This window comes from Adiantum capillus-veneris, chromosome 1 (genome assembly GCF_014529385.1).
Source record: "Adiantum capillus-veneris isolate H3 chromosome 1, ASM1452938v2, whole genome shotgun sequence".
In the NCBI taxonomy this organism is placed as follows: Eukaryota; Viridiplantae; Streptophyta; class Polypodiopsida; order Polypodiales; family Pteridaceae; genus Adiantum; species Adiantum capillus-veneris.
In genome coordinates, this window is record NC_140931.1 from 65,695,472 (window position 1) to 65,714,355 (window position 18,884).

The 18,884-nt window shown below is 51.8% G+C and overlaps 1 protein-coding gene across 2 annotated transcripts in view; it reads right to left on the reverse strand.

Moving 5' to 3' along the window:
- Positions 1-18,884, reverse strand: part of LOC147464919 (ADP-ribosylation factor GTPase-activating protein AGD12-like) — a 203,942-nt gene that overhangs the window by 75,303 nt on the left and 109,755 nt on the right. For both annotated transcript variants that reach the window (XM_086517071.1, XM_086517074.1), the window contains one exon: positions 4,669-4,788. In XM_086517071.1, coding sequence (XP_086373197.1) covers positions 4,669-4,788 — 120 coding nt within the window. The remainder of the gene's footprint in view (positions 1-4,668; positions 4,789-18,884) is intronic.

Here is an 18,884-nt window from a genome sequence, read left to right on the forward strand (position 1 = left end):
TACCTAGGGATACTGACATGATGCAGATGCTATGGCCGTTGACCAAGTTTACAGTCTCACTGCTAGATGCTACAGGTTGCATGCATATCATGATTCATTTCTTTGCAGATGTACAGTGCGCACGCACCTTGTTATGTATATACCCATGAGGATGATTGGTCAGAGGATGTAGCTCAGAGGACGACACACGCCTCTTGGGCTATCATTGGGCACGTCATGCACGCAACACTATCTTGGGGCCGATCTCGGGGCCGCTCGGATGCAGACTATTCCTGGAATGTACAGGGCCTTGGAGGACCACACTTTCTACGCCACAGAGGTCGATTGAGACGGGAGCTACAGAGATGCCTTGTGGGAGGGCCTATTGATATACTTATGATGCAAGAGCATCATCTATCTGAGAGCCGCATTCGGCGTTTGTGGACACATTCTACGAGCTAGATACGGGGCATTTTGGTCTGCTGCTCTTGGGTTTGGAGGCATCAAGGAGGTGTATGTATGACTATTGAGGACTCTTGGCAGCCGGCCATTGTGGATAGAGGGGTCATTGTGCCAAGTAGGGCCCACTAGATTACTATGCGGTGGCAAGGATGCATTGTGGGCTTTCTGAACCTCTATGCACCCAATCATGAGAGTGCTCGGGCAGAGTTTCGATCCCATTTGGTTGATGCATTGCCACAAGCAAAGCAGTGGTGCATTGGGGGTGACTACAATATGCTTGAGGACCCCTTGGAGCAGGTAGGGGGCAGCCATATTGCAGTGCATGGAGCCGAGTTGGCCGCTTGGGAGAGGTTTTGCATGACTCTGAGGATCACTGATGTATGGCATCATGGGGGCTTTACGCGAGCTCAGGAGAGCCCATCTTTCTCTCGATCTGACAGATGAGTAGGAGGTGTGAACCTCTCACGAATAGACTGTTTCTATGCTAGTGACAGCGTATGTAGTGTGGGAGGTTCAGTGGGTATCCTACCAGGGACCGCATTCTCTGATTATGCACCAGTGATTTTAGCATTGATGGACAGACTGAGGAGCACTAGCTCTAGGCTCAGGATCCCAGAGAGACTGCTTTTGGATACAGCGTTGAGAGCACAGATTGAGTTGATTTGGTCCGAGAGTATGGAGGTCTTGGAGGCAGCCACTTGCATTAGATAGCTTAGCCTATTTCTCCATCAGGAGGCAGCAGCTTGACTTTCTGCGGGTAGAGAGGAGGAGCGCCGACTCAGACGAGGGATAGCATCTTTACAGAGGATGCAGAAGAGATACCCTGATAGCCCTTGGATGGAGAGACATGCACCAAGCCAGACAAGATCTGATACCCATTGAGGAGCGACGTCATGAGTTTGCATTTCATCCGCAGTCCTCTCATTGGTCCCAAGTAGGGGACAGAGTGACTGGGGAGTTTTTGAGATGATGGGACCACGCCATGCCCATTCTAGGATGCGTCAGTTGAGGAGACCTGATGGGATAGTCGTCACTGATCCTGATGGCATGTGTTCAGTGGCTTCAGACTTTTACCGAGAGCTTCTCACAGTTGATCCTCGGACAGAGTATCTATCGACGGGCCTGTAGAGAGAGGGGCTGGGCTCACACGCCTTGCTTGGTAATTGAAGAGATGCGACAGAGTTTACAGATACCTTTCTCAGTGGAGCAGTTGTGAGATGCATTACACGCTTTACCTCGTGGTAGCTTCCCTGGTGAGGATGGTTTGACACCCACCTTTCTAGAGTATTGGGATGGTATGGGGGAGGGACTATGCAGGGATTTTCAGCACATCATGGCCACAGGAGACATGCCTAACAGCTTCACAGAGGGATTGATTTATCTTATCCCCAAGGAGGGAGGCCAGCTGGATGACATTAGGCACTGGAGGCCCATTACGTTTCTCAACTCAGTCTACAAAATTATGGCTAGGGCTCTGAGTTTGAGAATCCAGCCCCTACTGGACATTTTGATACATGAGACACAAACAGGTTTTGTCAAGGAGCGTAGTTTCCTTGACAATATCTTTACATTTTGGGAGGCGACTGCTCTAGCCCGACTACAAGGAGAGGACCTGGTAGTACTTCTTCTTGACTTCGAAAAGGCATATGGTTGCGTGAATTGGGGCTTCCTCGAGGGCACTATGCTGAGGATGGGCTTTGCAGTTGCTTGGATTAGAGGTGTCTCTGCTCTCTACACCCAGGCCCACATTCAGGTTTTATTGGATGGGGGCAAAGGGCCTCCTTTCACGCTTTCACGATCGATGCAACAGGGCTGTCCGCTTGCCCCCTTTCTCTCTCTATTCTATGCTGAGGCGATGAGCAGATTCTTAGCCTCACAGGAGGTCAGCCTATGGGGGTTGCAGTTGCCTATCAGAGGAGAGGAGCTTTTGGATGCTAAGTTTGCAGATGACACTGATCTATTCTTGGAGGGCCAGCTGGCCAATCTACAGATATGTGAGCAGGCAATAGAGGTTTTTTGTTGTGCCTCAAGAGCACTGATCAACTGGAAAAAAACAGTTGCTTTCTGGATTGGTATTGCTCCCACACTTGAGTGGTCACCTCGAGAGGGCCTTCGATGGATTCCTCCAGAGACCTCAGTGCACTACTTGGGTTGCCGGGTAGGATTGGACTTGTCTTCCGAGCAGCAGACTGCTCACCTCCTCATCTTTATACGGAGGAAGTTGCTACATTGGAGCTCGGCACACATATTTCTTGCTGGCAGGGTCGTAGTTGTCAACTAGGTGTTGTGGCAACTATGTGTGATCATGAATTTTTTGTGGTCAGGGCGAGACAGTCTCCGAGGGCCAGGTTTCTTGGCAGGTCATTGCACTTCCTCGCTCTCAGGGAAGCTTGGGGATCATCGATCCATGTCAGTGTAGAGCCCTCCTTGGGAAGCTCGTTGTCAAAGGTCTTCTATGAGTGGATCCCTGGTAGGAGTTGCTACTACAAAGGACACAGCACATTGTCCTACGAGGCCCATGGGGCCGTTCCACACATTGGATTTCCGATTTTCACAGAGATTCACAGAGTGGGTCTGGGCAGAGGATGGGAGGATCGTTTTACACTGAATATACTTCGATCTTGGGAGCAACTCAGAGAGGGCCTACAGCAGCATGAGCCGAGATGCTTGGAGGAGCGTTTGAGGAAGCCCCTGGCTTGGAACCCCTTAGTTCGCACGAAAAGGGGTCACATGGTTGGGAGTCGGCCACATGTTTCTTGGGGAGCCTTAGCAAAGGGGCCCGCCAGTACTCTTGGGGATTGGCTGCATTTCAGGTCACTGCCAGAGAAGCTACAAAGTGACTGACTGCGAGGTATGCGTGGAGCCATGAGTAAGTGCCAGGATGTTTCAAAGGCCATTCATGCAGCATGGTGGATGGGTGCTTTCACTAGACTGAAGGTTTTGATTGCAGTCATGGCTTGCTCAGACAGTGGGCTGTCTTTTTTTTGAGGTCCGGAGTGAGGGCAAGGGCAAGCTGCATTGCGTTCCATCAAAGCCACTAGAGATCACAGAGTGCTGTTTTCAGCGGGTCAGAGTGCTTGCCATTTGGGGGAGATCTTGTCTGCTGGATCTTGACCCCTCAGTCATTGAGACAGGAGGGTGGAGACTGTGAGCATGGGAGAGCTGCCCCTTAGCCAGAGTTCAGTGGGACCCAGGGGAGTGGTTCTGGCAAGATCCCTTTGAACCAGGGACCACCCAGGGATTCCTTTCTTTCACACACAGACAGAATGGGCCGACACATCCTGACTGCTCGTCGAGAGGTCATTCCAGCGGTAGCCTATCACTGGCAGAGGGAGGGCCTATTTCTGAGTTCTTAACAAATCTCTGGACACGGTTTGGGACAATTGACAGCCCAAGAGAGCCACTATGTTTCAATGGTTAGTTGCTCACAGGGCAGCAGCAACTAACCATTGAAACATAGTGGCTCCCCTGGGCACAGTGGTCACCCCCCAATGTGCATAGTCTGTGGGCATCACAGGGAAACCCAACGGCACTACTTATGGGACTGTCCCTTGGCACAGCAGATTTGGCTGAGGGTTCTTCGTCTCCTACCCACACCAGTTACAGCTAGACAGTTTACTTGGGGTTCGGCTGCATGGTCCACACTTACGGCCCCTGAATTCCACTATGAGACTGAGTCAGTCAGTATGACGGTTGAGATACACGATGGACGCCCTCGACTTTGCTCAGCCTTGGAGGTCACCCCCCAGGACTGGCGGCAAGAGGGAGATAGCCGATGGACCCTTATCAGCAGCTTGACACTGTGGTTTGTATGGAGAGCCTGTTGCTTCCGTATCTTTGAGGCTCGGGCAGTCCCACCAGTAGAGACAATACTGGATTTCTGGCTAGAGCTGATACACACCTTGAGAGGCCAGCTGCAGCGGGGCTCGGACAGCATGAGGGAGCACGAACAGGCCTTCTTACGACTATGTCGATCAGGCCCCTTCTTCACCATTGAGCATGGGGCTCCGCAATGGCATTATCGGCCACCTGCGTGGCTGTTTTCCCCTCCCATATCTTGATTTAGCCCACCCTTGTACATATCTTTTCATTTGAGAGTGTCTCCCCCCTTGTAGACTTTCCCTTTCAGGGGTGCTGTAGCCCAATGGGCGATTTTTAACTAACAGAAGGATCCTTTTCTTGGGGGAAAAAAAAAAGCCAAATGCAAAATCGCTAAAAGCATAATACCTGATGTCCAATACTGACAACAACATATGGATCACTTGTTTTCACATCCCGTATAGCCAAATAAGTTCCTTTGATGATCCGCACTTTAAGCAGCCCTTGGAATTCGACCATTCCTACCTCCTGCACCACAAAAAAATAAGAGCAAATTAGGCAAATCACACATGTCAAAATATATGTAGATAAAAGGAATACAACCTCCTCTTCTGAAATTGGCCGGTCCTTCTAAAACAAGCAGTGAAATGATAACAGACTTCAAACACAATGCCCTGAAACTGCTTGAAGCTTCAAAACACCCATTTACAGAGATAGAGAGGGATGGAGTTTCCCTCTCACATAGGTTGGCCCCTGAACTATGCTCCCCTGACAGTATTTCTTCATTTAATGGATGTCAAAAAAATCACACAGAGCAACCCCCCTCCCCTTGTGTTTTTGTGTCAGACAGCGGGTACGCTCTACTGCTCCAAGTACCGTTCTCTCGGCTTTCTCAGCTCCTCCTCACCAACTTCGTTTACGTTGTGAAGGAAAATTTGGAATCGGCATGACGAGAGGGACACTTCAAGTTTTAACTCATCCAAGGTTGGCACACGCAAGGGCTTCAGAGGATAGGTTGGGTGCAGGGCTGCCATGACATGCAAAGGACATCAAGGTCACACGTTGAGGGTTGCAGGAGCTCACGTTGGCTGGACAGAAGGGTGTAGCTGCAAAGAACATTCTTGCTCTTACATTAAAAGATTCTCTCTCTCTCTCTCTCTCTCTCTCTCTCTCTCTCTCTCTCTCTCTCTCTCTCTCTCAGTGTGGGCCCTAGGCCTGTTGGAGTAGCAGTGGACCATGCTCTCTTGACTTTTTCAGTCTCTTTCCAGTATAGTGTCTCTCAGACACCACGGAGGATTGCACACACACGGTATACTCTTACACCAGAGACGGATTCAGTCTATGTGGAAGAGATTTACAGACGGATGGGGGCAGCCGAGCCTGTATATACGGTGGAGGAGATCACCAATTTATTGACAGAGATCTTGCATGGGGCAGCAGCAGAGGCATACCCACACACTCAACCAGATCAGAGAAGACGTTCTGGGAACATGCCTCAGAATAGTTGGTATGATGAGGAGTGCAGAGACATGAGAGTTCAGATTCAGAGCGAGCTTATACTTGGAGTCATTACATATAGACAGTCTCGGATTGCCCTTCGGCGTTTAGTGCGACGGAAGAAGCAGGCCTTTTTAGCCCAGATGGAACGTGATTTGTATCAGCTCTTTTTGAGCCGAGATTCAGGTGAGGCCTGGCGTCTCTTCCATGAGCACTCACCTCCTCCAGTGATTACCTTTCCCGAGATTTGGGGTCAATATGCAGCATCATTATATACAGTACTTGGGCAACCACCATTACCAGACCCTCTAGAGCCATGTCCAGCCACTAGGACCTTCTTTACCACTGAGATGGTGAAGAACGCCATTGACAGGATGAGGACTAGGAGAGCATATGATCATGATGGTTTGGTGGCAGAGCACTTGATACATGCTGGAGATTTACTGTCAGAGGTTCTTGCGCGGTTGTTTAACCGTGTCATGTGTGAGGGACTACCCGAGTCCTGGAGATTATCTACTATTGTACCTCTTTTCAAGGTAGGGGACCCCACGGTACCAGGGAACTACCGTACTATTATGATAGGGCACACATTGGCACGGTTGTATGCATCCATTCTTGAACAGCAACTGAGTAAATGGGCAGAAAATGAGGGCATACGAGCAGCAGGACAGGCTGGATTCAGGAGGGGTTTCTCCACTTTGGACCATATTCTTACACTCACAGCCATTATTGAGGAGGGTCGGGCACATGGGGGACGGATGTATTGTTGCTTTGTGGACTTCCGCAAGGCATTTGACACAGTGCCAAGGGCCAGATTGATGCACAGGCTACTGAAGTTGGGAGTACCCACAGAGATCATATGGGGGATCATGGCCTTATACGGCTCAGTGACTGGCCGGGTACGCACTCCTGAGGGGATTCTGACATTGTTCATTCCACTATTGGAGTGAAACAGGGGTGTCCTTTTTTTTTCCGAGAAAAAGATCCTTCTATTAGTTAATGAAAGCTGCCCATAGGGCTACATCCACCTCTGCAAGAGAGGGCTACAACAAGCATGATGGGGAGACTCTCCCAATGAAAAAACAGCATATATACAATGGGGCTAAATCAAGAGATGGGAGGAAGGAAAAGCCACACAGGTGGACACTAGTGCCATCTGAGCAACCCCTGGACCATGGAGTAAAACGGCCCAGGGCGCCAGAGTCGAAGGAAAGCCTCGCGGCGCTCCCGCATGCGGTCGGAGCTGCCCTATAGTCCCTCAAGCTGTCCTCTGAGAGTATGGATCAGCTCTAGCCAAAAGTCACGAACAGTCTCTACTGGTGGAACAAGGCGAGCCTCAAAGATGCGGAAACAACGGGCCCGCCAGATGAACCAGAGAGCTAGGCCGCCGATGAGCTCCCAACACTCCGCTCTCTCACTGCTCCACTCCTGTGGAGTAAGGTCGGTAGCAGGCTGGAGTGTAGGTAGACCCCCCTGTATCACTATCATCCTGCTGGTGGAAGATAGCTCAAACTGAAGTGCCGGGCCCGTGAGGGTGGACCAAGCCGCCGCACCCCAAGTGTACTGTCGAGCCGTGGAGAGGGCAGGCATCAGCCGAAGAACTCGTAGCCACACCTGCTGGGCCGAGGGACAGTCCCAAAGACAGTGTCGCTGACTCTCCACCAACTGGTCACAGGCTGTACATGCGGCCGAGAGACCACTATGTACAAGCTAGCTCCCTACTGCTGTGGCTCTGTGTGCAACCAACCACTGGAACAAGGTGACGCGCCTCGGCTGTCTGGAGTCCCACAGCCTCTGCCAAAAAGCTGCCAAGAACTCAACTGTGAGACCCTCCTCCTCCCAATGACGTGCTGCAGCGGGGCGGGCCTCTCTCTGTGCTGCAAGTATATGATGTCCAAGCCGAACAGTGTACTGAAAGAAAGGGACTCCTGGGCGGTCTGCAGAAGAGAATGGGTCCCTCCATAGCCACTCACCAGGATCCCACTGTACTCATGCCAGTGGACAGCACTCCCAAGCCCATAGCCTCCAGTGTCCTGTCTCAAGAGCTGCTGGGTTAGGGTCTATGACGCAAGTCCTCCCACAGATGCCCACAACTCGGATCCTCTGGAAACAACACTCTGCTACCTGCGGGGCCTCTACTGCAACTCTCTGTAATCGTCCCCCACCCTGAAGCTCGAAGAACAGGGCTGGGACAGTCTCTGAGCAAGCCCTGACTGAAATGAGAATCTCCAGTCGTGTGAAGGCTCCCATCCATCGGGGTGCTACTGGCTCGAGAGGCGTGAGCCAATCAGCTGGAACTGACTTTCAGATGTCCTGACACATGCTCTGAACCCCTCTCATGCCCTGTAGCTGGACAACCTGCACCTCCTCTGACAAACCTGTGAACTCTAGCCAGTCACCTAGAGAGGGCGCTGGACCTGCTGCCATGGGACCCCAAGAAACATGAGCCCTACTCCCAACCAAGTGGCCTCTCTGCGTGCTAACCATGGGGTTCCAGACGAGGGGCTGCCGTAGGCGCTCCTCCGTGCACGTCGGCTGTCGCTGCTCTAGGCCACGCTGCAATAGCTCCCAAGAACGAAGCAAACTCACAGCGAATCCGTCCTCCAGTCTCCTGCTCAAACCAAATCGGTGCAACTCTGTAAAGATCCATCTGGTCGAAGGTTGCCAAGGGCCTCCTGACTGAGGCACCCTCGCACGAAGCCTCTGCAACAAGAACTCCTTCCAGGGCTCCTCGCCTGGAAGAAGTCCTATGACGACAAACTTCCCAAGCAGGGGTCTGCTCTGCTGTGCTGGATCAATGATCCCAAGCCCTCCCTGAGAACAAGGAAGTGTGATGACCGACCAAGCCACCTTGGCTCGGGCAATCTGAGTGTCGCGACCTGACCAAAGGAAGTTCCTGATGAGCCTCTCTACCTGGCTGATGCAAGCACTCGAGAAGATCCAGCAAGAAGTGATGTACCACATAGTCGCCAACAACACCTGGTTGGCAGCTACTACTCTACCAGCCAGCGAAAGTCGTGTTGAGCTCCAATGTAACAGCTTTCTCCTGATGGACAGGAGAAGAGGAGCAATCTGCTTCTCGAGGGACAAATCCAAACCAACCTGACAACCCAAGCACCGAACTGCAGTCCCTGGAGGAATCCACCTGAAACCCTCTCCTGGCATCCAATCTGGCACAGGACCACTACCAACTGAGAAAGCCATTGTCTTTCTCCAGTTGATCAGTGCGCCCGATGCATAGCAGAAGGTCTCCAAAGCCTGCCCACATCTGTGTAAATTGGCCTCCTGGCCCTCTAAGTACAAGGCTGAGTCGTCGGCAAACTCAGCGTCCAGAAGCTCATCTCCCCGTATAGGGAGTGCTAAGCCCCTCAAACCAACCTGCTGTGACACCAAAAATCTGCTCATCGCCTCCGCATAGAACAGAAAGAGAAAGGGGACAAGAGGACAACCTTGTCTGACCGATCGTGTGAGCATGAAGCGCTCACCTCTACCTCCTGCCAAAAGCACCCGACTGTGAGCCTATCTGTACAAAGCTGACACCCCTCTGATCCAAGCCTCTGAGAAGCCCATCCTGCGTAGCGTGTCCTCTAGAAAGTCCCAGTCAACTCTGTCATATGCCTTCTCAAAATCGAGAAGAAGAATCACAAGGTCCTCCCCACGGAGCCGTGCAAGGGCAAAAGCCTCCCAAGAAGTGAAGATGTTGTCAAGGATACTGCGTTCCTTGACAAAACCTGTCTGAGTCCCATGTATAAGGCTCTCCAAAAGTGGCTGAATCCTCAAACTCAGAGCCTTGGAAAGAATTTTGTAGGCTGAGTTGAGAATGGTGATGGGGCGCCACTGTCGAATCTCATCCAAGGAGCCACCCTCCTTTGGAATGAGGTAAATCAAGCCCTCACTCATGCTATCCGGCATCACTCCTGTGTGCAGAATGTACTGATAGGCACTACAAAGATCTGGGCCAAGCAGGTTCCAGTACTCCAAGAAGAAGCTGAAAGTCAACCCATCCTCACTTGGACAGCTACCACGAGGAAGGGCCCTAAGAGCCGTGTGCAGCTCCTCAAGCTGAAGAGGTAACTCAAGCCTCTGCGGCATCTCCTCAGTCACAAGACAAGGCATCTGTGCCCAAACCTGCTCCCTGCATGCATCCTGTCTCTCTGACTCGGGCTCAGCCGACAGTAGCTCACGGTAAAAGTAAGTAGCAACTGCACGCATATCCTCTGGCTCACAAACAACTGACCCATCGGGTCTCCTCAACTGATTGACCTTGGCATGCGAGTGCCGAGGTCCCACTGTCTCAAAAAAAGCACCTGTCACTCTGTCACCCACCTGAGTCCACTGAGATGCCTGTCGGTGAAAGGCAAACTCATGGCGCCTCTCCTCTGTGCAAGCAAGCTCCTGTCGAGCCTGCTGTAACTGCTCCTCCAACCATGGACTGTCTGGATGCTGCTCCTGCATCCTCTGTAGTGAAGCAATGCCTCGTCTGAGACGCTGCTCCTCCTCTCGCTGCAGCCCGTCGAGCCAGAGACTCCTGGAGAAAGAAGTGGCTAAGCTGAGCTAGGCCTGAGGCCACTCTGTCTGCAGGTGGAGCCTGGCTGTCCATGCCCTCTGTCCATAGAGCCTCGACCCTCTCTCTGAGTGCTGAGTCCAACAAGACCCACTCTCGGATGCGAAGCATCGTGCTCCCACTCCTCTGCCTGTCTGCCACTGTGAGGATCACTGGTGCATGGTCCGAGAAGGATGTCCCTGCCAGGATGCCCACTAATCCCCCCAAGTCACTAAAGTGGTCACTAGTGTAGAAGCGATCTATGCGCGATAGATTCACTCCTCCCACTCTGCGGTCCGATCTAGAGAAGGCAAGACTCTCTGGAGGCCTCACAAAGCCAGAATGCTGCCATGTATCCGAGACCCTCAACGTCATACATAACCTCTCCCAAGCTGCTAACTCGACTCCATGCAAAGTAGCATGGCTGCCTCCGATCCTGTCAGAACGGTCCTCCAACATGTTGAAGTCCCCTCCTACACACCACTGGTCAACCTGTGGCAAAGACTCAACAATCTGTGACCAAAACTCTGCACGAGCACTCGCCACATTGGGCGTATAGATGTTCAGGAAACCCACAAGGCTACCCTGAACCTGCATAGTAATCCATTGAGCCCTGCCTGGTACAATAATCCCTCTGCCCACAATGGCCTGCTGTAATGAGTCCGCAATAGTCATACATACCCCACCCTGGATGCCTCCAGGTCCAAAAGCAGCTGACCAAAAGGTATCATAGCGTCCACGCAAAATCTGACCACATCGCCGAATGCGGCTCTCAGACAAATGGTGCTCCTGAAGCATAAGGAGATCAATCTCTCCTCCCACAAGGCAACGCTGAAGCTCCTGACGCAATCGGCCCCGCTGTCGCTGAAACTGGGGCCCACCTAGTCCCTGCACGTTCCACGAGACGATCCTCATGGGGAGCGAGAGAGAACAGATGCTGCCGCAGCAGCAAGACGAGCTATCTTCGAAGCAGGCTTGGATAGGGAGTAATCCGCATCCGAGCGTCCTCTAGATAGGCGAGACTGGAGTGAGTGCCTGGTCCCAGCCCAAGTAGAGCGAGCCGTGCGTAAAGCAACCTCCTCTGTCCAGGAGTCCTCATGAATGAATACATAGCAAGGCAAACACTGCGTATCAGCAAAAAAGTACACCACAATGTGTCTACATCCTACTGAATCTGGGGGTGTCACCGCAAACTTGGCCAGTGGCCACAAAGTCTGCAACAAATCTGTAACGCCAAGTTCTCCCATGTGGTGAGAGAACTCAAGAACCTGTGTATGCAACCATCCCACCACTGAGTTGAGGGACCACTCTGTCTCAGTCCTGCCACAGAGGGGGAAGGAGAAACCAACTGCTGAGTCCAAGGCCTCTGTCCCCCTAGCGGCGAGGAACAAAGCGTGGACTCTGAAGCAGGTTGCCTCGTGGTCTGCTGCGGAATCGCCAAGAAAACGAGTAAACCCGTAATCGAAGAAATCCCAACGGCGGCGGAGGTCAATGCTCGTCAAACCACGAGGGATAGCTGCAAGAGGAGATGTCTGAATCTGCAGAGGGGGCCGCATGAAGGGCTGACCCTCTCTCGCTAGGCAACTCGTGGCGAAGGCGCTGCCAAGAGATCTCCTAGCCGCCGGCGAGGGTCCAGTCTCCTGAGCCGACAGTGGTACAGAAGCAGGAGGAGGGGGAGAGGGGGCTGGGGGGGGGGGGGGGGGGGGGGGGGGGGGGGGGGGCGGGGGAGAGGAGAAGCGGGGTGGGGCGGCAGAGACATGGGGGGGACGAGGTGGGGAGTGAGCGGTAGCAAAGGGCGGGGGAGGGCATTAGGAGGAGGAGAGGAGATCGGAAGGCGGAGCGACTGGCGAGAGTGAAGCGGAGGTGGTGGCTGGCGTAGGGGGCTGCTCCTGCTCAAGAGGACCAAAGCGGTTCCCCGTGGGAATCCATTGCTGCTGAGTAGGCACCTTGGGGCCACTCTGAGTGCCACGCTGTCGCTGTGGCCCCTGGCGTCGACGGCCACGGGCCTACTGCCACCCCTCCTCCGCTGGAGCCCGAGGCTCGGAGGGTGGCGCTGAATCTGTGCTCTGTGTCGCTGGCTGTGGCTGCGGCTCAGCCTCGGCAGGCTGGGGCTGAGGCTGAGGCTGAGGCTGAGGCTGAGGCTGGGGTGCGGGTCGTGGTCTCCTCCGTGGGCAGGCCTTCTCTAGGTGGCCCATCTGTCTGCAAATGAAGCACTGGTTCCGGAGACCCGAGTACTCCACACTCTGTCTAAAGCAACCCCCACTCACCCGAGGCAGAAGGATGACCTTCGGGATCGTATGGGTATCTCTGACCAAAACTCGAACTGAAGGGATGCCAGCCGCCTTGGCAGCTACTGATGCTGCCGTACGAGGTGTCTCCAGGACAGTTCCGATGGCGGAGCCAATCCTGGAGAGAAGTGGAAGGTACTCCCTCCGTAAACCCGGAAAGCAAACTGAGATGGGGATGTCCCCCTCCTCTACTAGCACATCCGAAGACGGGTCAAAACCATGTCGCCACTGTCGAAAGTGGGCGCGTGATGCTCGGATGGCCAATGGACTCATAGCTATGACCTTGGAGGCCATCTCGGAAGTCTCGAACTCAATCTGGTAGTACCCCCGTCCGAGAATCTGGACATCCAAGATCTTGCCCACCTCTGCGAGGAGGCGGGCCTGGAGAAGGTCTCGCAGCTCTCCTCTGCTGGGACGAGTGCCGAGAACCTTGCAGATGACAGAAGTCGCCTGCAAGCGTTCTACCTCTGTGGCAAGGCTCGCTTGCTCTGCCGGCGTAAGAGCAAGTCGAATGGTGGGCTCAGCGGGGTCGGGCGAGGGGGCTTCAGGCGAGTCCCTCTGAGGTGAAGCTGGAGCCTCCATCTGTGTCTACTGCTGAGTCGAAGAAGCGGGCGGCGAAGAAGAAACCTGCAGACAAGTCAGCCAGGCACTTTTCCGAAGAGAGTGCTGCCGAGCCAGGTGCAGAGGGCCTTCGGGGCGAAGAGGATGAGAGGGGGGGGGGGGGGGTGTGATGAGGAGACAGCGAGGGCGAAGAGGGCAGCCGAGCAATGTGCGGGTGCACAAGCAGCAGCGAGCGGGGGGGGATGGAGCGGGGAAGGCAGAGCGAGAGGAGGGCAGCGGGCTGCGGCAGCTAAGGGGCAGCGCAGAGACAGGGGGGGCAGCGGGCTGCGGCAGCTAATGGGGCAGCGCGCGCAGATAGGGGGGGGCAGCGGGTGGGTTGAGAGGCAGTGCGCAGGGGCTGAAGGGGGTGGGGGGGCAGCGAAGGGGCAGCGGGGGGAGGGAGGGGGGGGGAGGAGAGCGATGGCGCAACAGCAAAGGGGGGGGGGGGGGGGGGGGGGGGGGGGGGGCGAGCAGCAGTTGCGGGCCTCAATACCATGTGGTGAAATTACTTCAAACAGGGGTGTCCTTTGTCCCTACACTTTTTGGTATGTATGTAGATGAGGTCTCTGACTACATTGACAGAGAGGGTGACAGAGGCGCTCAGCTGGCAGGGACATGGATCCCTTTATTATTATATGCTGATGATATTGTGTTAATGTCAGAGTCGCCAGAGGGCATGCAAAGACATTTGGATACATTGCACAACTTTGCAGAGGATAGTGGACTGTCTGTGAACCTTGGTAAAACCAAGGTTATGGTGTTTAACACCACACCACACTGGGTCAAGAGATCGGCACCTACACTTGTATATGGCCAGGACACTGTGGAGTACACAGATGAATATACATATCTGGGGGTGGTATTCACAGGACCGAGGTTTACCCTGAGGAGAGCAGCAGAGACTAGACTATCCAGAGCCTATGCGGCATTAGGAGGGCTAGAGAGGATGTGTTCGCAGGTTCAGTTTCAAGAACCACGAACAACACTATGGCTCTTTGATACTTTGGTTGCTTCAGCTATGCTTTATGGGGTCCAAGTCTGGGGACCATCTGTGAATCATGACAGTTGGAGGAACATGGAGAGACCCTTGGTATTTTTGATATCCGGGATGATTAGAGCCAAGGCCTCGGTACCACATGCGATTATTCGAGCGGAGGTAGCCGCCCCTCCTATAGAGATTGAGGCTCTTACCAGATCAGTGTCCTTTATGCACAGTCTATGGGATACACATAGAGGCAGATATACTAGACTGCCTCTTGAGTCCTCTAGCCAGTTAGCGATGCAGGGAGATGCATCAGGTTGGTATGCACAGATGAACTCATGGTTTCAGAGGCATGGTCTCAGCATGGATAGATTGCCTCCCTTTCAGTATTCCCTGGATGCACCATCCCTGCCAGTCACACGGACGGAGATCACTAGACTCATTCGTCGGGATCTTATACAGTTGGACACCAGGAGGACATGGGTAGAGCCGATACAGGAGTTGGGCACGAAGATGGCTTTCTACAAAGAGCACCTTCTCCAACTTTCAGGGGATGGGTTTGTGACTCGTCCGAACTACATGGACACTCATTTATCTCATGGTCTGCGATGTGCTATTGGTCAGATTCGCACATCCTCACACCAGCTGGAGATTGAGACGGGTAGATTCAGAGGGATACCACCAGAGGCTAGGATATGTCAACTATGCGGTAGAGAGCCAGAGATAGAGCTACACTACATATGCCACTGCACTGTGTATTATGAGATACGAGGGCGATTCCATTGCTTATTCAGGGAGGGTTTTGGACCCCTAGATAGAGTGATGAGGTATCAGGACCAGAGATGCCTTGGCTTATATCTACTTGAGCTACACCGACATAGAGACAGTCTGTCGGGGAGACATGGAGTACGACAATCGCAGAGACAGATCACAGATTTCTTTGGATCGAGGGAGCCAAGAGACCAACCACCAGCACAGGGTTGTACCCGCATTCATACCAGAGGCACCCTCATTGACAGGGCGATTGAGCTCGGGAGATCGAGACGACCACGACCGAGACACACGAGCACACTACATCGACGGAGACTCCAGCAGAGGATCAGAGGCATTCTAGCTCGACACCCAGATTGTCATTGAGGGCCTATTCTACATTTTCACATCGCCTTTTCTTCTTCACCAAGGCTATCGAACCATAGCCTTGCTTTACCACGAACTAGGAGCGGGAACACCTGTACCGCACCGTCTTCTCTCGATAGACCGCTTTTCAACACGAACCCGTAGTCTTTAAGCCAGGTTTCCGCATCTTCGACCCCAGTGAGGTGTGTGTTGTGTAGTGGACTTGTGGAGTGTGAGAGCCGTGGAAAAAGGGCAGGCGGTGGTCTGCTAGGGTGTAGTGTGTTTTTTGAAGGTGTTTTCGGAGAGGATAGGGGTGCTGTGGATACCCTGAGCTCATCCACACTGCCGGCACCGAGGGGAAATATGAGAGCAAGAGAAAGAGAAGGGGAGAAGGGGAAACAACAGCAAAACGGGGCAACAGTGGTTTGATTACACTTCAGAAGGCATGTACAAGTAGTTTTTGTTTCAAGTTTGGCAATTTATGCAAATCATGGTTCAGCAAGAAGCAACAACCTATTGTGGCCACTTCTAGTTGTGACGCTGAGTACATGGCAATCTTCACAGCTACGGTTAATGTGTATGGCTCAAACGCCTTATGGTTGATTTGGGTGTTGGACCGGACACTGCCAACATCCTCTACACTGACAATCAGAGTGCCTTGGCAATTGCGAGGAACCCAGTTTCTCATGCTCGCACAAAGCACATTGAGGTGCATTACCACTATGTCAAGGAGAGACTTTCACCAGGAGAGATCATCTTGGCTTATGTGCCAACACAGGAGAACCTCGCAGATCTTTTCACAAAGGCATTGTCTCGTGAGAGTTCAAAGCTTTCCGCAAAGCTTTGGGCTTACTCCCCTTCGTGAACTAATCATGTCCTCAGGGCATGGCAGTTCCCTATACTCTGTGTGTTACCTCTCGTTCATCGCATCACTCCGAGGGGAGATTTTTCACCATACAAATGTGGTAGTGATGTGTGTGAACACACTTGGGACCATCGGGGGCATTTTTTCCCTCAGTAGGAGGCTTTTTCCCCCGTGCATCGTACATAAGCCCATCACTCTAGGGTTATCTTATCTTTCCATTGCAAACCAAGTAATACTACCCTCTGTTGTGTGCCTTGAGCTTCTTCGTCTTCTCCACGCTGTGTGTGTTTCCCTACAACCCTATTTCCAACAAAGGGCTACTCATGCCGTTGCCTATCCTTGAAGAACCATTAGAGAACATAAGTATGGATTTTGTAACTAATTTATCTCTTTTCACATTTGCAGAGAACACACGATGTTTAACTATCGTTGATAGATTTAGTAAATTTTGCATGTTAACCCCTTGCAAGGCCAATGTTACTGCACAAGATGTTTCACAGTTGTTCATGAAGCATTGGTATCCATTGTGTGACAAACTCAAATGTATAACCAATTGGCATTTAATGCTCTCAAATCGTTTGTGCATGATAAGAAATCTAAGTGCGAGTAATATTTGCCATTAGTTCAAGCTGTCCTAAATGATTAGTTCTCTAGTGCGATTGGTCGTACTTCTTCTGAGGCAGCGTTTGGCCGACCTTTTCGATCTTTGTTGACTAGGTCCATTTCCAAATTTAATGATGCTAATTGTGTTAGTCAACCCCATGTGGAGGTACTCGAGAGTGTTAAGCTTCAACTTAGCAAGGCTCAAGAGTCCTATTCTAGGCATGCTAATAAGCATCGACAAGATGTCTCATTCAAATAGGGTGACTGGGTGTTTTTAAGGATCATGAAGCAACGTCTCAAGCAAGTTAGTAAGAGGTGTCCTTAACTCTCTTCTCGTATGTATGGTCCGTTTCCGATTGTCAAAAAGGTAAATGATGTTTCCATGTAATTACGTTTGCCACCTTCTTGGACAATGCATAATGTTTTCCATGTTTCTTGGCTCAAATTGCTTCGCGATGAACCTCCAAGGAGCATTCCAGACGAGGAGCAACCGGAGATCATTGAGGAAGCCAAAGTTATGGAGCCAGAATAGATCCTTCTGCACCAATTCAAGACGGAACAAAGAAGCAAGCAAGGCAATACTTCCTCAAGTTCAAGGATCAAGGGATGCATGAAGCAGCTTGGGTGGATGAGGAGTTCTTCACTGACTACCCGAATTTGCTAGCCTCATACAAGGAAGTCATAAAAATCGATACCCGTACCTCACCTTAAGCAGGAGGGGATGTGACGTGCACATGGATCCGAGTGCCACATGGACATGCTACATCGGCTTGCAAAGCTAGTTTTCCCCTTCTTCCTAGATAGGGATGTCTAGAATCCTAGGAGGATTAGTACCGGCAATTTTGTGAGCCTGTTCGCAGGATCTGCATGTCCAAACGACTCCATTAGATTAGGTCAAGGTGGTACCAAACGTATTGTACATGGCGTATATGTACGTACTGTACGTTGTTCCGTACAGGAAAATAATTTATGTACCTAAAAATGTGTACTCTTGTAAAAAAACCGCAAAGCACTAGGACATTTCCAATAAAAGACAAGAGAGAGGCCAGCAACTTATAGAGACAATCAAAGACACGTTCTACAAGACAACCACATACTGTGTAACTACTGCAAGAGACAGACTTTTATTTTAAATCAGCACCATACGGGCTCCCCCCCCCCCCCCCCCCAAAAAAAAAAAAAAAAAACAATTGTACGGATCGTTCCGTACTGTACGGATCTGTACAGAACGTTCGTACGGTACGGAACCGATCCGTACATACGTGTTGATCCAACCTTGGATTAGGTTTTCCAATTTTGGAGCCCTCTTGCATAAATGGTTTGTTCACACATTTTAACAAATGTTATTACACTACGGTGGGCATCTGGCATAATGAGCATGTAGTTCTAGGCTAGAGGAATTCAACAAGCCATTCCCCGCATCGATCGGATTCCCGGGTGGCAGATGTCACAAATTGCTGACGTGTCAAGTCAGTAAAGAGTAAAGCCAACCTTCGGAACACGGCCGAGGGGCCTAAACCCTAAGAAGAACAAGCAACAGAAGAAGAAGTCCTACCAACTTATGGGACCCCGTGCGATGGGGCCCACGTGACATAAAGGATTAAAATAAAGCAGGACCCATACACACACACACACACACTGAAAGACTTGAGTAGCAGATGATGACGTGGCATCTGTACGGATTTCCGTGTTTTGCTCTGACATGATGACGTGGAAAACTATACAGATTTCAGTGTTTTGCTCTGGCTGCTGATGTGGCAGTTGTACGGAATTCCATTATTTACGCTAGTAGCTTTTTGGCATTGCTTTTGGACCAAAAGCTTTTGAGTTTGAAGGCTTTTGATGTAAACTGCTTTTGGGGCCTAGGGCCTTTAAATATGAGGCCATGGGCTCATTCTCTGCAGAATCTGGAGTACCGGCTTGTACAAGGTTGATGCAATATAAAGAAATACCAAAAGGGGCGCCAAGGTTTGGGGCCAATACTCTCTACGGTGGAATTCCGCCACTCCAGGTCGCGTGTCGTCTCTCTCTCTCTCAGTTCAGTTGTTATTGAAGTGCTAAAATTCTATTCAGTCTGTTCTTTTCTATTGGCACATGGTGCCCGTCTTGTAACAGCAAATGTGCGACAGT